At 34.6% G+C, this 18735-nt stretch overlaps 2 protein-coding genes across 2 annotated transcripts; both read right to left on the bottom strand.

Annotated features, from left to right (window-relative positions):
• Positions 1-4135: 4135 nt before the first annotated feature.
• Positions 4136-9549, bottom strand: LOC140046349 (medium-chain specific acyl-CoA dehydrogenase, mitochondrial-like). Its single transcript, XM_072090967.1, has 11 exons — positions 9480-9549; positions 8123-8219; positions 7811-7908; positions 7557-7626; positions 7365-7465; positions 7157-7237; positions 6668-6907; positions 6017-6157; positions 5544-5639; positions 5051-5299; positions 4136-4723 (listed from the first exon to the last, which is right to left on the bottom strand). Exons 1-11 carry the CDS (start codon positions 9510-9512, stop codon positions 4646-4648), a joined length of 1284 nt encoding a protein of 427 aa, XP_071947068.1. The 5' UTR covers positions 9513-9549; the 3' UTR covers positions 4136-4645.
• Positions 9550-9766: 217 nt separating this feature from the next.
• Positions 9767-18507, bottom strand: LOC140046348 (medium-chain specific acyl-CoA dehydrogenase, mitochondrial-like). Its single transcript, XM_072090966.1, has 11 exons — positions 18307-18507; positions 17171-17234; positions 15816-15913; positions 15469-15538; positions 13220-13320; positions 12797-12877; positions 12434-12673; positions 11633-11773; positions 11224-11319; positions 10775-11023; positions 9767-10656 (listed from the first exon to the last, which is right to left on the bottom strand). The coding sequence occupies exons 1-11, from the start codon at positions 18334-18336 to the stop codon at positions 10576-10578; spliced, it is 1251 nt and encodes a 416-aa protein (XP_071947067.1). The 5' UTR covers positions 18337-18507; the 3' UTR covers positions 9767-10575.
• Positions 18508-18735: the final 228 nt, after the last annotated feature.

Below are 18735 nucleotides of genomic sequence, written 5' to 3'. Positions count from 1 at the left end.
TTATTACGTTTTTTGTATTTGTGTAACCATAAATAAGCAATTCGATTATGATTGCTTTCACGTTGAAGGGTGCAGTATTTGTTCGTGTTTGTTATATCTGTCGGTAGACTAATTCAAAACGATAATTAGATTAAATTCGATAGTTTTCTGCCTTAGTGGGCGTCCTTGTATGCAAACTGCTTCAGGCTCTATTTTACATTATTTGTATTAAGCTAAAGTTACTTAGCTCCGACCATTACATTATAATTTATTCTTTAATAAATATGGTTATAAAATATTAATTTTACTACTTCAGTCGATTTGTTTATCAAAACAAAGAATCACAAAGATTATGTTATTTGACATAATATTCGGTTCCTGTTATGGAACAATGTGTTCTAGTTACAGTATAACGTAGTTCATTCAATATAACATTTAACATATCAGAGTATTCTAAGAACAAAATGTATCTGGTACTCGACGCGGCGCGGCACAGCACTTCAGTAAAACATCATTAGGTTAGATATAATAGTTTATAGAGATGCGTAAACCAAAAAAAAAAAATGATATTACTGAAATACATTTTACAACACGTCGAGATTTGTTTAGACCTTTATACACCTCAGTCTCACCTCTGTATCATAACAGCCGCATCTTTTTCCGATGGTTTCCTTGCGGGTGGGACTGTTCCATTATTGTCATGGGGTTGTTTATTAGCGTCTACTGTGTTCATACATGTTGCAGGCTGACTTACGTTTTCTTTAAAATAAACACGTTAATTTAAAATGATATATAGAATAAAAAATTAATGTTATTACTTTGTCAATACTACATATTATGCCTTATCTGAAACACGTGACCTTAACGGCTAGTAGGCATAAACCACTTTGTCTTACCAGGGAAGAGTTAAATTACACTCTTCCCTGGTCTTACTGATTACATAATAGTGTATTATATATGATCAATGATGTCATACCTTGGTTGTTTTTGACGTCATCTTTGGGCTTTTCATTATTTTTGTTATGTCTCTCTCCTGCTTCTTCAAATGCAATGACAGCACTGTTTATGATGTAAAAAAAAGCAGGATATTAAAATATTTCAAACTTTGATATTAATAGAGCAGGCTTAATTGATTAAGATTAAGCATTTCTTAAAATTTAAATTGTTTAAATCTTAGGCTTATATAAATAATACTTCGTGATGTTTTTCCAAGGCAACACAAGTGCACAGTTATTCAACTTCAAGCCGCTTCTTCAACCGTAGGCATACCATGGAGATATTATAGCTAACCAAAACATGTTTAATTGAAACCCATAAGGGCTATCGACTGACCAATAAGCCAATTCACATTATTTACCAAGTTAGTTATTCGAGTGATATTCGATAAATAATTGAAAAAAAAAGGCTAAAAATGTACTTACCTAATCTTGACCATCGAGCGGCTTTTCTTTTTTGATGCGGATGACCCCATGGTACCACCTTTGACAATAATTTAAGGCTACCTACTAATTTTATCTATCTTCTGCAAAAAATATGTTATAGTCGTGTAAGTAATTAGGAGGTTGATTTTATTAATATATTATATTGGCTAACGTTGAAATTGAAACTGATTTTGTTATGCTCCACTAATGTAACTGCGTAGGGCTCATTATCATCTTATCACAAAGTCTTCGTAGGACTAGGGAAGAGTGATGACCCTGGTAGGACATTACGATGGTATGGGCATGGCTACTGAACTATACACAAAACCCAAATTACCAAATGTTGTTCGATTGCTTCGACGTGTCCAAATTAATAATGAAAATGTTACCTTTCAATATGCGTTTTACCTATCTCTATTAATATTCCTCAAATGCTAGATTCTTTCTATAGGCTACATCCATTCTTCAATTGTAACGTAGGCCTGCAAATGAATCATCCTTTCTAGTCTGTATGGCGGGTCCAGAATAGGGCCTATCATCTAAGTTTTACTCATCGATTGTTTTCAGTTAGGCTTCTGGAAACTAGTTGCTAGAGAGATGACAATGAGGTATCAAAAGGAGCCACAGTCACACAATAAAAGATCGATATTGTAAGTCGAAGAATGATTCACTAAACCCCCACCTGAAAAGAATAGCTTATTGTTTTCTGGACAATTAAAGGGATTTTCAATTTCAAGTACGCGATACTGAAACAAATTGCCGTCAAACAAAAAGAAGTACACACTTGTAATAGTGATAGGCTTACTACCAACTTTAATGAGTTTTTCAAATAATAAATTATTCATTTAACTAATTTATATAGGCCTACATTTAAAATTCTGAAATTGCTAACTGCTCGAATTTGCCGCAGATTTTATTTCCCTCCATTCCGTGTAGTAAGTGGGCATATAAACATTGATAACACAAGTTTTCGCTGGAACGTTTTTTATTTGTTGTGTATATCTCAAGCTGATTTAAAATCAGTGTACTCACCACTGAATCCCTCTTGTCAATATTGTAAACATTGTTTATCATGTCCGTTGAATTTTAAAATTCATAGTAAAAAAATGTCTATACTATACTATACATATTCATAATCAACATCTGTAATACGTATGCTAAGAAGAAACAGCTGTTATCTGAAGGCTGATAGATACTCGTCCCGAACGACAAACATTGAAATCAGTTGTTAAATTTGTAGAAAGATAAGCTTCTGTTTAACACAAGTAGGACAAACAATTCATAATATTAGTACGGAGATTAGGGAATGGCTGAAAAGGTGACTGAAAAGCCTAAAACCGAAGAGACTCCTATCTTAGAGAGCGATGGAGAATTCGGTAAGTTAAAAAATGTTCTAGTACATGCCATATTATTACAGACTACTACTAAACATGTGTAAGCGTATATTTGTATTTTTTATGCGAAATTAAGCAGACAATCTGCAATATGCACTTACTATCAAGTTTGTTCAAGCGTGCGTTCATATTTGCTATAATTATTAAATTAATTATTAATGAAATCATACATCAATTGTCAGCATATTGGTAGGCACAGAAAATGTATTTTTAATATTTCTACAAATCGTTAAAAAAATATGGTCCATGATTAAACGAGCGAGCGGTTTCCCTAATTGTTTCGGCCTTTTAAATTAAATGTGACAAAATCACCGGGCTTCTGAATGTCATCTAATAATCATGTAAAAATGGTTCGGGAGGATATTTGATTAATACAGTTTTAATTCGAAACACGAACACTGTTCTTTAACGGGATGTAAATCGTAAATCATAGGACTATCCCTTTTCCTGATTATTATTTCTAGCCAAAAGAAAAGTGGAAAGGCATATTTTGAAGTTGTTTGCAGTAAATAGAGGTACCGTTAGACTCCTTTCTCATAATATTTCTATTAAAATATTTGTTTTTTTTTAAATAATAATCCAAAACTAATTTTTTCCAAAAATGTATATTTGTGTAGTATGACTTTATAAATAGATTTTTGTTATTCCAGTAGATTCTTAAGGTTCATTGGAAAGTGTCCCCTTAATAAAGGTGTCCCTTGAATAGGAGTTATCCCAAAAGAAGTTTTCTCTACTAGAATGGGTCCTCTATTGGAGTTCTACTCTAGTAGGCCTAATGACATTGACAGACCTTCGTATTTTAATTCATTGTAGGCCTTCTTTTTGTAGCACATAGAGTTCCGATTAAACAATATTAAAGCAACTTATTTCGACTTTTAGAATATATGATAATCAGTTTTGTACCCCAAGCTGTTGCATAATTATTACTACAGAAATCAGTTATATATAAATATTAACAAAAGAATAAACGCATGTTATTGATTGCACGAAATGGAGGCCAAACATCTGCACTATTTGAATAAAATAAAAAATCGTTGTTAAATGAATTCGTCAGAATTGCTAGAATAAAGGTATGTATCAATTTGTACTTATGAAATAAAAATGTTGGGAAAAGTGTATATATGTAATGTATCCAATCTGCAGACAGTACTGTTTCGATCTTATTAGATCTCGTCAGTGCAGCTCAGGTTTCGAAATGAAATGTACTGCAGAACTGGCACAATAATATAGGCTGAGCCAGGTATGCGGGACATGGTACACTGATTATATGTAATGTATATATATTTCCCATCATATCTCTTAATAAAGGTGTCCTGAATGAGGAGTTTCATAGTATAATGATTTGTCTATAAATAAATTCTTTATTGAATTGCTCACAAAACAAACAAAACATTGAATATTATATTTAAACAGATAACAAACCAGGAAATATAAGTACCATTTTGAAACCATGTAAAATATGTGCACTAGTCCTAGAGTGTGTGCACTAGTCATAGAGTGCGTGCACTAGTCCCAGAGCGTGTGCACTAGTCCCAGAGCGTGTGCACTAGTCCCAGAGCGTGTGCACTGGTCATAGAGTGGGTGCACTAGTCACAAAGTGTGTGTACTAGTCACAAAGTGTGTTTAGTTATATATTAATTTACCAAGTAACTTACTAAATAAATATAAAAAATATAAAATAATAAAGACAGTTATGGGCAAGAATAGCAGGAAGTGTATTCTACATTTTAATTTACTGTGTTACTGTATCTGGACAAACTAAAGCAAATTACATTCTTGATTTATATACAATTTATCCTTTTTAATATTCATTTTTCAGTTTTTTATTGTTTTACAGTCTTGGTTTTATAGTTACATCATTTCTTTAGCCTTGGTGAGGAGTTCTCTGGCAATTATGTGCCGTTGAATTTGTGCTGTTCCTTCATAAATCTGTCAAAATAAATAGAGATGATTAAAATTTAGGCAACAAAAATAAATCAAAGGGAATTTTAAATCAATATTTTAAAAAACTTTTAAAACCATACCAGGGAAAGTACCTCTTCTTTGTAACACCCTATTAAGGGACACTTTCTATACGAATGAGGGACGATATACATTTTAGCACTACAACCAACCGCTAGCTAGTGGACATCCCTATTAGGACATTATTTGGGTCCCAAAGTTGTCCTTTTAATAGAGGTTATATATACTGTATCTATTAATTACCAAATAGGTGTAGAATTCTATATTAAAAGTAAATTTTTAATTTATATGTACCTGGTAAATCTTAGCATCTCTCATCAATTTCTCAACTGGATATTCACTGTTAAACCCATTTCCACCGAAAACTTGCACGGCATCCGTCGCTGCTTTGTTCGCTACGTCGGCTGCGTACGCCTTGGCTATCGACGCAAAATACGTGTTCCTCTGGCCTTGATCAATCATCCATGACGATCGGTACGTCAGTAGACGGGAAGCCTCAATACCAATAGCCATGTCCGCTAATATGAAAGCCACTGCTTGGTGCTATTGAGGAATAGTAGAATTGTAAATACATTAAAACATCTGTTTAGGAGAATTTTTTCCTAGAAACAAACAAGGTGTAATATATCTAAACACTACAGCCAACCCCTATTCAGAGAACAGCACCATTAAAGGAACACTTTATTACGTCCAAGTGTGCCCTTTTAAAAGGTGTTCTACTGTATTATGGTTAATAGATGAAACTTTATATATACAGTAAAATTTCAATGTAGATTGTAATACTTACTTCACAAATGTACCTGCCCATTGTCTTCCTCTCCATAGAGTACTTGGTAGCCTCATCCAGTGCCCGCTGAGCTAGGCCGACTGCCCCTGCAGCAACCTATATAGAAAAATACAGTACATTTAGGAGATATTTGAGTAGGCAAGGAAATGATTTGGGGTTGGGGCTGAGTTCAGTAGCCAGGCATAGCATAATGTAGGCAAGCATTTACTTCCTAAACAGGCAAGAGGTTGCTGGTTCACTTGTAGGCATAAATATTCAAACCAAGCTTAGGCAGGTAAAAACCTCATCACTATACCAGGCTATATCCTGCCTTTCCTGTGTATGGATGACACATAATCTACAGAAGCCTTGACCTAAGCCAATGTTTACTATACCTACTTTACTCATATACAGTACTAGGCATAGAATAAATATTCTTTCATTGTAGTCATTTTAAGACCAAATTGTTATAATTAGTTGTACAAAAACCGTACTGGTGGCCTAGTCTTGTCAAATGCACCCATTGCAATCTTAAATCCCATCCCTTCTGATCCCAACACATTCTCTTTGGGAACCACTACGTCTTCAAATGTTATTCCTCGTGTATCTGATGCACGTTGTCCCATATTCCACTCCTAGAAGATCAATAAAATCATTAAAAGGGTTCATGTAATTCAATTAATACTTCTATTAGATAAATACCACACAGAATTAGCTTCTTTCTTTAAAACAGTAAAACCATAGCTATCTAATTTTATAACTCCATGGTAAAACCGTTAATACGGAGAAACCATGGAACCAATTTAATAGTGGTTGTGCGTAGGGTAAAATATATTACCACTATCGTGGACCGTTTCTTTCACAGGAATATAACAACGGGAGTGTCCCCTACATTTGGGTGACCCAAAGGAGGGTTTCTATTGCACGGCTAAAAAACTAACAATATAGGGTAATCAATATTTATCAATCAAAGTCTATCAATAAACGTAAGAAATGGTGACAATAACTAATGTACAAATATTAAATCATTAATTAGCAGTGGCATGTAGTTCTTTTCTTGGCAGTATAACTGCTAATTATTTTAACTTTTAATATCATCTTTGTTATAAATAGAATTTATTAAATCTATCTGGTAAAAACCTTACCTTGCGTCCAGGTGTCAAACCAGGGGTATCCCGATCAACAATGAACCCAGTAAAGGCTTTCCCAGTGGATGCCTTGGGGTCCAGGTCGGTCCTGGCTAGCACAAAGTACCAGTTGGCATGTCCTCCGTTTGTGATCCACATCTTGTTGCCATTTATCACATACTCGTCACCTTTCTTAACCGCTTTTGTCTTCAATCCCGCGACGTCCGAGCCTGCACCAGGTTCTGTTACTCCATAGGCCTATCATTTAAACATTTCTTTTTCATTTCAAAACAATTTGTCATTTTATTTGTCATTGAATTCTATTTATTATTTGTTTATGCATATCTACCTATTCTATAGCTTAATTTAATTATTATATTTTTTGTATCAATACTTCTATGAATTGATGACTTTTTGGGGTTAGATGTTTACATCTCTCTGAGTTAACCAATATAATTTCATTTGTAAATAGTGATGAATCTAATTGGTTTATTTCAAAATACTTACACACATAAGTGGGGCTTCTGTCATGCGACCTAAATACTTTTTCTTTTGTTCCGCACTACCAGCGATTATGACTGGCATTTGCTGTGAAAAAAAATAAAGACAGAAAAATTTTAATTTATTTTTTATTGGCCACACATATGTACCATTATTTAGTTACTCCTTAATAGTATTTAGTACATGTGATAGATTCAGGGTAGGCTGGACTTACTCCAAGTGAATTGGCCTCAATGGCAGTCTGCACACCAGTACATCCATATGCTAGCTCCTCTGTTACGATACAAGCATCCAGTATTCCAAGACCTGGTCCACCTGTAAGAATAATGGAACAGTCCAGAATAATTCATGTTCAAAATATTATTTCTATTTATTCAAGATAGTAATTAGATGCCATTAGACTTACCACAGTCCTCAGGTATGTGTGTGTTCATAAGACCAATTTCCCATGCTTTCTTGATTATGTCCATTGGATACTTAAAAATTAAATATTTTTAGTATGCTTATAATGCATAGCAAGAATAAGAGCCGCATATATTATGGTTATCCTCTCTTAAGATACTGTAGTTATTAAAAGATAAAAATGGAATATTCCATTTAATAAATAGGGGAGCAGAGTTCATCAAACGTATTAAATATTCATATTGTGTGCCTACATACCTCACCAGATTTGTCATATTCCGGTGCTTTGGGAATGATCTCTTCCCTGGCAAACTTACGTGCCACTTCTTGGTATTCCCTCTGCTCATCCGAGATTTCTATTAAAAAAAAAATATACATATAATATTTTTCTCCTTTTCACATTCATTTTTTTACTTTTCATAATTATAGTAAATGTGTATTTATTTATGGAGTTTGACAACGCATCTTTCAAAATGGAAATCAGGGTTTTTGTTAAGGCAGACATCAAATCAAATTAGCGGGCAAACTGTTCATAAAATGATAATTTAAAAAATGAACAATATTACATACCAAATGATATGCCAGCGGCCAGTGGATTTGTTGCAGGGTCAGTAGCTGTAGCCTTGCATCGGACAGCAGCAGAACGCAAGAATGTCTGGCCTAAAGCCTATATATAATAACATAAAATGCAGTATAAATAACAAATTTTCCCTTTAGATTTTTTTTTTCAGTTAACATTATCAGTTAAAGATACCGACTTCACACATTAAATACATTATTGTAATGCAAACACTCTACTATGGATGATAAGAAGCGCATTGTATAGTATTCCTCTAATATTAAGACGATTTTCCACTAGTCGAATTTGTTTGCGCAAATCGAAAATGTCAGCTTATACGCATTCGTATTCATGTTTCCATCTTCCAAATCCCTATCTATGCATGCGTATAATCGGACACCTTCGATTCGCCTTCTTATTTGCCTAGTGAAGAATCAGCTTTAGAACAAATTTTAAATTTACATGGTGTATGGAATGCAAATAAGAGTTTTTATTTGTTTTAGTGGGGTTGGGGGTGGGGATTATACACAATATCTTCTGATACAATGAAAAGGTGGAATTGCCATTTATATTTTTAAACTGTGTTAGCCAACTGTTCACAAATTCCTCCTGTTTAATGGCGGTCATCCCGAGTCTTTTTTTATTGGCACAGTGCCAATGTAACGGTTGGCTGAAAAAATTAAAATGAACACCTTGTCTGTGATTTTTCGAAATGTGGTTGAATACAAATAATTAAACTGAAACGGACCAGCATTTTCAACCAACTTTGTATTGAATAAAATAACTGCATACATAACAGAAACAACTGGTACTGATGTAGGGCCTAAACAAACTATGAAATACCAGCATAAATTTTTTAATTCAAGCCTTCCAATAGCCTAGCTAGGCCTACTAGTACTACTCTAGTGTAGTACTACTTGTCTCTGGTTGGTAGTTTTTATATAATTAATAAATTATTAGCTTCAAGTTCTATTGCAGTAGGCCTAGTCCATTCCATCCATACCTATCCTACAAAATAATGCCTAGGCCTACGCTAAGCTAGTTAGGGGAGTAGTAGAATATCATTTGGAAATGCACTTAGGAATCTTAGGCCCTTTAGATCTTTTGTCGCCAAGCTTACAGAAGGCAGGTCACACATCTCTCTCTTGTTCACTGTTGACAAGAAGCATGGGAGAGTGACACCCTACGCCTACGCCTACGGCCTAGCCTAGCCTAGGCTAGCTAGGCTTAGCTCAGTCACAAACTTCCAAGTTAACAAAAATGCAATCTCAATTTCTGTAAAAAATATCATAGATCGCAACATAAGTGATTATATGTCATTTTTAAAATACTTTCGATGCATAAAGAGAACATAAAACACAAATTTACCTTTGTAGACAGTGCAGACCGAAATGCCATCATCTTTCAACGTCGTTTTTATTACACACTGATTAGAAGCACAATCCAGCAATGACTTCTTCCACGTCCACGATTCATCGACCCTGGAATTAAGTCTCTTCATGAATATTCATCAATATTTCATTTATTCAATCAATTCAATTCAATAAACTTTATTGTCAAACTCATGAATGGCTTGAATATTACAGTAATTTCATTAAAAAAATTTAGGGTACAACAGTTGTTATTTACTTTTTAATCAAATTTTTCGTGTCAATAATTCATTTTTTATTCACGCAGACGATTTTCATGTTTAATACTAATTAGATTTTATTGTGATCTATGTACATTTTATTCAAATCATTATGTCGACTAATTTAAATACATGTGACTCGGCCGGTGGAATATCACAGTAATTGTGAAAGTTTTATTCGTAAGTTTCATTATCGAGCCACTGAACCAAGATAAATAGGCCTATCGTAATCGTATATAAAAGAAAGATGGAGCTCGCATTGCCAAGATTAGACCTCCGATAACAGACTTTTGATCTTATGTATGGCATGCGACAAAACTAACAGTAGGCCTACTTAATTTGTGTACATACTCTTAGCGGCGCGCCGTATATGTTATATTCAGAGCCATATGTGGCTCTGGTTATATTATTAATGGTCGTGGAACTGATATCGTGCTCAGCCACAGATAAACCCTTTGATCTCCGGAGCTAGCTAGCATCCTGTTGTTATAGCGTTGCTTTGGTTAGAGTAGGCCTACCCGGCGAGTCAAAATAAAGTCGCACGTAGGATGGCCTAAGTGTTAGGCCGAATATCATACTCCTAAACAGTCACGGCGCCGATTGTAAAACATCAACAAAAAACGGTATTCTTTACTAAATTTATTCTTTTAAAAATGGCATTGGTGTAATAGTAATCTTTAATATGGACTCAGTTTCTAAAATGAAACGGAAATAACTTATATGTGATGTAAGAAAATGTTCTTTAACAGCAGTTTGGTAGACTGATAATGTTCTTCTTCGACGAGCAGCTTAGGCGGACTGTCTGAATTAGCAAAAGCATATTTATTTAAATATTTATTGGTTCATCATTTTAGCTTTCATTAAAATCTCTCTTGCAATTATGAGTCTCTGTATCTGTGCCGTTCCTTCATAAATCTGTTTTTAAAAAATCAGATCAATAAAATATTAATTACCTTTATGAATATTCATACCCTGTCAAACTACACGAATAATGATTGATAGCTTATTGTAGGATGTCAGTAAGTATAGCTACCTGATAAATCTTGGCATCTCTCATAAGTTTCTCCACTGGATATTCTTTATTATAACCATTCCCGCCAAAAATCTGAACGGCATCTGTAGAACACCTCATGGCAGCGTCAGCAGCATAGGCCTTGGCAATAGACGCGTCGTAAGGTGCCAATATTCCATCATCCGTACCTTGGGCAGCTCGAAGCATCAACAATGTTGCTGCCTCAACATCGATTGCCATGTTGGCTAACATCTGAGAGACCGCTTGATGCTGCATGGAAAAAAGATGACGTAATAGTAGTTATTGCATAACTTTCAGAGAAAAAAAAGAAACACCGGACCAGAATAGCACATATTCAAATGGATGTCTAATTACCACACTCTTTTGTTGTTCATTACTACAGAACCCCTCTCTTTCCTACGTAGTTTTTATGACAATCAACGTTTTGGCAAAAAATTTTAAAAAATTACCTCAGCAATAAAGACACCCATTGTTTTTCTCTGAAGCGAATATTTGACTGATTCGTCTAGAGCTCTTTTGGCAACACCTGTGGCAGCAGCTGCAACCTTTTACATTTTAAAGAGTTATGAATGTTTACAATAATTATTATATTGCTTTTGAGTAAGATTAAACTTTAAGTAAGCTAAATTATGTGCGAAGAAATTATCTACTCGTCAGTTTCGTGCATACATTCAACAACTCTATACAATTAAATAATAATAAGGTCATATGGACATTTCAATTGTTTTCATACTATAGTAATTCATTCATCCATCTCCCAACCATTCGATATACCATAATCAATGCTAACAATTTATTTCCCACAATGCAGTTAAATTATTTCCCATACTACAATATGCCCTCAAATATCCAACTTACAATCGGTCTTGTTCTATCAAACGCCTTCATTGCGAGTTTGAAGCCATTTCCTTCACCGCCGAGTACATTCTCTTTTGGTACAACTGCGTCTTCGAATGTAATCCCACGAGTATCGCTGGTTCGTTGACCCATGTTATCCTCCTAATTAACAAAGTTATTAATACTTTAGTTTCTTCCTTTAATCTTTTGGAAATCATTTGAAATAATAACCATTATGGTTCTAAACTCCTAATCATTTCTTCTACCCTGTCAGGAGTTTTTACGTCGAAAAGGATTCCATTGCTTCCTTCCAAAGGGTCTACTAAAATTTCTTTATGAATTTCTTTCTTTACGACGAAGAACCATGGCTCCATTGCTTTTCAACAGAGTTGTCTACTAACCATTCTCCCAACTGTCAGACCAGGGGTTTTTACGTCGAAAGAACCATGGTTCCAGTGTTTCTTTTTACCAGAGTGGTTTGGTAACCTTTCTTCCAACTTTTAGACCAGGGTTTTTACGACATAGAACCATGGCTCCATTGCTTTTCAACAGAGTGGTCTACTAACCTTTCTCCCAAATGTCAGACCAGGAGTTTTTACGCCGAAAGACCCATGGTTCCATTGCTAATATTCTTTCCATAGTAGTCTACTAACCTTTCTTCCATGAACTGTCAGACCGGAGGTTTTTACGCCGAAAAAGAAGCATGGTTCCATTGCTTCTTTCCAGAGTGGGCTACTAACCTTACTTCTAACTATCAAACCAGAGGTTTTTAAGCCGAACGACCCATGGTTCTATTGCTTTTCAACAGAGTGGTCTACTAACCTTTCTTCCAACTGTCAGACCGGGGGTTTTTGCATCAACCATGAAAGCTGTAAATGCTTTACCAGCAGATGTCTTTGGATCTTCAGCCGTCCGTGTCAAAACAAAGAAGCTTTCAGCAACACCAGAATTCGTTATCCACATTTTACTTCCGTTCAAAACGTACTCATCGCCTTTCTTTTCAGCTCTTGTTTTTATTCCACTGACGTCAGAACCTGCACCAGGTTCAGTGACGGCATACGACTAAAGAACAAACAGTAATAGAATGACAAGTTATCAAACACATTAAACGGAGATTACATACCAATGGAGTTACTATTGCAAAAAGAATCAATCAAGCTCTGGGTAGTTACAAGGAGACATTACCATAAATACTCGTTCAGATGTCAGTCTTCCAAGATACTCCTTTTTCTGTTCTTCTGTTCCACCTATGATGATTGGTGATGCCTGCAAAATCAACTTACATATTACTAAATAAATACTTCGTCAAATTGATTTTGACAAGTGTTCTGGCAACATTTTCATCTAATGGGATATTAATATAATTATGCCATATAACTTGTTTCGCCAATTTACGGGAAAAAGGCAAAAGTAATATATGAGGCAGGATTACTTAAATGTCTACCACATACTTGTTAACTATAGCTTCTTACTAGTTTGTCAAAAAAATGTGATGTGCTCAAATATGGTAGTTATATGACGTCATCGTGTTCATACGTGGAAATATCACATTTTTGTTTGGTCACATAAAATTTGATAGCTTTACACCAGTAACGTCATCGCACTTACCGTCAAAGTGTTACCCTCAAGAACCAACTGCACACCAGAACATCCGTATGCAAGTTCGGCTGCGATAAGACTGCATCCAAAAACACCGAGTCCAGGTCCACCTAACATGCAATAACCATTGAATCGAGAAACATTAATATTTCAAACTGGTGTTGAAGATGAACATGTCCATTTTACATTAAGAAAGTTGATTGAGTTGAAGCTTATAACAATCTTTTAATCGTCGAGTTTATGATCATGAGCGCTAAAATGATGTTGTTGCCAATTGCATGCTGATGTAAAGTAATAATAAGTAATAATGATGTAATAAGTAATATTATGATTAGATGTTATTGTACTCTGCAGACTATTAGTATTAATAATAACATTATAGACAATCATAAGTGATCTGTCATTTATTGTCTATCTCCTGGTTCTTTCTCTGCAATCTCTCCTGAGTGAGAGTCAAAGTGAGAGTGTTTAACAATTATTATACTAGACTATTATTAGTAACAAGCCACTGTCTGGGTCCCAACTATACGCGGGTAAACACCATTCAAGGCAGTCAGCCAGACAAGAATATGTCAAAACAAGTCATCCAGGGGTGTTGTTCAGACATGTATGTTACAGTATTATATTAGGTGTTTTCAATAACATGACATCCTCCTGAAAAATGTGATTTTGCTTGGAAAATCAGAAGTTCAAAGAACTCTAAGAAAACACCAGTAAACTGTAAACATCTTAAACATCATAAACATTATAAAAGAGAAAAGTGGGTTAAAACAACTGTTTTTAACAACATCCATTGATCGATACGCTTTACGCCATTTTTGCGATAATATCAAAAAGCGGAAGTATGATATCGCGAATCGAACTAAACATGATGGAGCAAATATACAATAAACGACTATCATTATTATAGTATAGGTATCAGCAAGATAATAATGTACTGGGGAGCCCAAAGAAACGAGTGTAGATAGAATTCTTTCGTCGTACAAGTAAACTACTCGCTCTTATCCCAATAGTGTAAATACTTGCGATGCTAAAACTCATAACAACTATATCTTTCACTAAGTGAACGGGAAAACCTGTATAGTCAAATAACTTCCATCAATATTTAAAAAAAAATTATTCTAAGAATCTCATTATGAACCATATATTTTTCTAACATACTTGCGTGGAGAACCTATGCACAAAATAATGTTATTGAGCAAAATCGCTTTAACAACTGGGATAGAATCTAAATACTGGTCAATATTCCACCAATATAAAACATTTGTAGACAATTTAACTAATACTTGAAGTCTACCATCTTTAAATCTAGCTTTCATGAACTCAATACTTGTTTGAGGAATATCCTCAAATGTATTTATCAAAGTTAACTTTTGGGACTGAGTCAGTGCTATAGGTGCGGCTAAACCATCATTAGATTCAGACAAAGCAACATAAGCATTAATATCTATCATATCAGTATTTTCATGATCGACTGTAAACGTGATGTTCATCAGTCTGAAATGTAATCTCAGTACCTGTTTCATCAGTAAAATAACATTGAGGTATATTAACAGTTTCAGATTTTTCTTTAGTCAATAACTTCTGCTTTAATTTTCTGAAGAACTTTTAATAAATGCGGGTTTCAATCTATTATAATTGAAAACGTCCTGTAGAACCTGTCCGTCTAATGTACATAATGTGTAATGTGTACGGTCTAAAATAAAATGGATAGCAAAGGGACCTATCCATTTAGCTTGAAGTTTTCCGGAAGGAACTGGAATACTTGAACTATCAGGCTTGTGTAAATAAATTAATTGGTATAATAATAAGTAATAATAATGTAATAAGTAATAATAAGTAAAAATGATGTAATAAGTAAGTGATGTATAAGTTACGTTACGTTTAGGAAAAAACAAAATAAAAAAAACTTGAGAACAGGGACACTTAGGACCTGTTGACGAAATTTTTCTCAAATAACCTTCTCTGAAAATCCTAGAGACTGTTTGCTTTCTACTTATAACTGAACTTAACTCCCCAAATAATCTCTCTTAGTTCAGATATTTAGGAAACATCAGCTATCGAATTGTAGGAGAAGGTCGTTACGCGGCTCGTTTGCAGGCTTATTTATTTACCCGGGTAGGTACATTTTGTTGACCACCCAACAAACTAATTAGCTGTGTAAATAACTTATAAGGCCGAGGCCTATTACATTTCATAGCATTTAGAGCACAACGCAAGTCATGAGAACGGATACATTTGTGTAGGCCTATACTTACCGTATTCACTTGGTATACTGGTGTTGATACAACCAACATCGAATGCTTTGTTAACAATATCCCATGGAAACTAAAACACGATTGTTATAAAATTAAAACAGGCGTGTTGAATATGAAATTGTTTTACAAAAGTTGTAATCAAACAAACACTCAAGACTTACTAATTATTAGATTTATTTTTCCTGCAGCGCCAGTAAAATGCATTTTCTGCAGTACTCTGAGCGCTAAATATAAATATAATAATTTACAGGGAAATTAAAGCAACATGATAGTAATATACTGCATTATTTCGGGTTTTCCTGCATGCTATTAATAATTAGGCCTAAGAATAACAAGATGATGCGTACCTCTCCGGTTTTGTCATAATACGCCGCGTTCGGTATGATTTCTTCACGAGTGAACTTTCGCGCCAAATTTTGATATTCCAATTGTTCGTCTGATAGCTCTGTAAGTAAAAATACAAGTTAAATGTTTGTTATGAACATAACTTTGAAACATTAAGGCCAACTCGGACAGCGTCGTACGCCGATAAAGCGTCTTGACGTCGGGCGTAGTTTTTAGGTCGTCGCGAGAACTTTAAACATGTTTAATTTTCTCCAGCCAATCGAGACGACTCGCCGGACCTCGTCGTACGACGCTGTCTGAGTTGGCCTTAATGTAATTGAGTTGATGAGTAAAAACATAAACACATTAAGCGACATAAATTAATTTTTATCAAAGACGGTCTATCAAACATCACATACTTTAGTTCAAGCAATCAATCAAAATAACATTTATTTCCTAAAAAAATGAGCTGAGGTACTAAAGAGTGACTTCTATATGATTTGTTTTAATGCATTATCAAACTTTATGTGACAACAAATTAAGTGTGATATTCCAAATTATAGTGATATGACATTATCGTGTCCATATATGGGCACATTATTGTCACATAAAGTTTGATAGTAACGGTAGTGTAGACAGAGCTTAATATTAAATTTATGGCGTTCCTGTTGCATACTCAAGATGCAGATTTTGAGAAAATAGTTTTGATTAAATTATTGATAAGTGGTTGCTTAATCTCCCTTTAACACTTCTTTTTGTTCTTGTTTAAATAGAAAGAAAGAATGTAGGCCTACTTTGTGCCCACTAGTGCCCAGATTCTTGCAAAACCTAGGCTTATTTATCGAACTAAAAACTAGGCCCTGACCTATTATTGTGAGAAGGTTATGTAAATTTATATGCCATACAGCCCTATTTTTTATGATAACAAAATCTACAGTTTATTTTATGATATAATAACCGATTATTTTATCAAGGATGGACGCGAACTAGATAGACTTTGGAATACTGTAGGCCTAACACATGTCCTCACAGCTGGGTCAACAATTGACCACAAAATGTTCTTGTCGCAATAGTGAAGCAAGTAGGGCCTAGGTTATGAACTGAACATTGACTCATACTCATAGCTAAGCATGTGAGCATTTTTTCATCCTACTATTGGTTCCTTAATATATATCAGCATGTTCTGATGATCCAAACGGTGCTGAGCCTCACATACATTCTGGAAAATGCAATGCAGCAAGCAACAGGGTAAATTTAGCAATAAGAACCTGTCCCTGTTAATATAGACATGCAAACCCATATTCATTTTACTTTTATCAATTTAACTATAAAGTCGTCGTTGTGCTGTTTTATTTATTTTAAATAAAGACCTACTTACCAAAACACATTCCCTGAGATGAAGATGATGCTAAACGAGAGGGGTGGCATCTTGGTGCAAATACCTTTAAAATGTCATTCAAAATTTAACATTTAAAGTAAAAAAAACAAAAAGAACGGAAAACTAACATCACAATATATCGTTTTTAGTGTAATCAGCTCATTACATTTCTCTTTAGGGTTCTATTGACAAACTGAAATAAGTAAACTTATGGAAATACTAGTGGTCAACTCAGAATGGACAAGTCTAATAAAACGAAATTCTTACAATACATGTGGTGGTGGAAGACAGTAGTACCATGGAGGAAATAAATTATAAACAAATTAGGCACAGAACATTAATTCTAAACCGCCCAGTGATATACTGAAATTTAATTAATTAATTTGAAACGATAACGATGAGGAAATCTGTGAGAATGAGAAAAAGTCGCCCCAACCGAGACTCGAACTCTATATATATATATATATATACTGTAAATCAAGCAGGCGGTCCGAGTTCGAGTCTCGGTTGGGGCGACTTTTTCTCATTCTCATAGATTTCCTCATCTTTATCGTTTCAAATTAATTAAATTTCAGTATATCACCGGGCGGTTTCGAATTAATGTTCTTTGCCTGTTGTGTTTTAATTAAATAATTTTCAGTGTATCACCGGGCGGTTTGGAATTTATTTCTATGCCTGTTGTGTTTATATATATATATATATATATATATAAATCCAAAGGTAAATTATTGAAAAAAATGACAATGCTGTGGGTATCAGTGGCTGGATCTCAATGGAGATACAAAAATAAAAAGTGAAAAGCTAAATCTAAACGATAAAGTAAACAGCCAGAAAAGTTAGCAGAGCTTTCGGGCAACACTAGCCCTTCATCAGTATATATATATATACCTCCATGGTAGGACCACCTCTTTGGAACACCCTTATTCAGGGACATTCATTACGGGGAACTTTCCCGCGAAAATAATTATTTGGGACACTATTTCAGGGGACACCCTTCCTGTAAAAAGAATAGGGGAAATCGTTTTTAAATAATAGGCATATATGGTCAACCCATGGGACATCCTTTTTAAGGAGACACTGTGGCGAAGGTGTCCACTTATTAATAGGGGTAATTAAATGAGACAACTTCGACTTACCCTTAAACACTTCAATGAATAATTCATCATAATTGTTTTCCTTGTAAAGGTTGTAGTATGTCCAAATTCTTCTACGCTAGCCTACTGCTGAAATCTACAATGATTTTGCTAGATCTAAATCGTAGGTTAGTTGACCGTGGCTTTATACAAACATGAATTTTGATAAATAACACTTATCAATGGAACACTAGGCGCGCCTAATCATGATCTTGAAATTTACATAGTATTATTCAGGTTAAAAAGATGTCATAAAATAGGGTCCCGTGTGCAACTTGTGATGAAAGTTGGCAACTTGTCTAAATATCTTAAGTGGGTAAAAATAATCAGAAAAACGTTGTTGCCCAATCTGTATAATCCTTCTATTTGAATATTATGGCCGCCATCTTGTAAAGGCCCATAAAAGACCCCCATGGGGTTAGAGATTGGGGT

The sequence above is a fragment of the Antedon mediterranea genome, chromosome 4 (genome assembly GCF_964355755.1).
Source record: "Antedon mediterranea chromosome 4, ecAntMedi1.1, whole genome shotgun sequence".
Classification (NCBI taxonomy): domain Eukaryota; kingdom Metazoa; phylum Echinodermata; class Crinoidea; order Comatulida; family Antedonidae; genus Antedon; species Antedon mediterranea.
The sequence above is the reverse complement of the archived record's forward strand: the minus strand, read 5'-3'. Positions and strand labels throughout refer to the sequence as shown.

What these genes read in the sequence shown, in the direction of transcription:
- LOC140046349 (XM_072090967.1), bottom strand. Translation starts at nt 9,512, where the DNA reads ATGATGGCATTTCGGTCTGCACTGTCTACAAAG. An exon ending in TTGACAAGACTAGGCCACCA is followed by an intron (nt 5,640 to 6,016) that starts GTACGGTTTTTG and finishes TTTTCTATATAG; the next exon opens with GTTGCTGCAGGGGCAGTCGG. An exon ending in TGGGCAGGTACATTTGTGAA is followed by an intron (nt 5,300 to 5,543) that starts GTAAGTATTACA and finishes ATTCCTCAATAG; the next exon opens with CACCAAGCAGTGGCTTTCAT.
- LOC140046348 (XM_072090966.1), bottom strand. Translation starts at nt 18,336, where the DNA reads ATGATGAATTATTCATTGAAGTGTTTAAGG. An exon ending in CAGTATACCAAGTGAATACG is followed by an intron (nt 13,321 to 15,468) that starts GTAAGTATAGGC and finishes ATTGCATGTTAG; the next exon opens with GTGGACCTGGACTCGGTGTT. An exon ending in CATCTGAACGAGTATTTATG is followed by an intron (nt 12,674 to 12,796) that starts GTAATGTCTCCT and finishes TTTGTTCTTTAG; the next exon opens with TCGTATGCCGTCACTGAACC.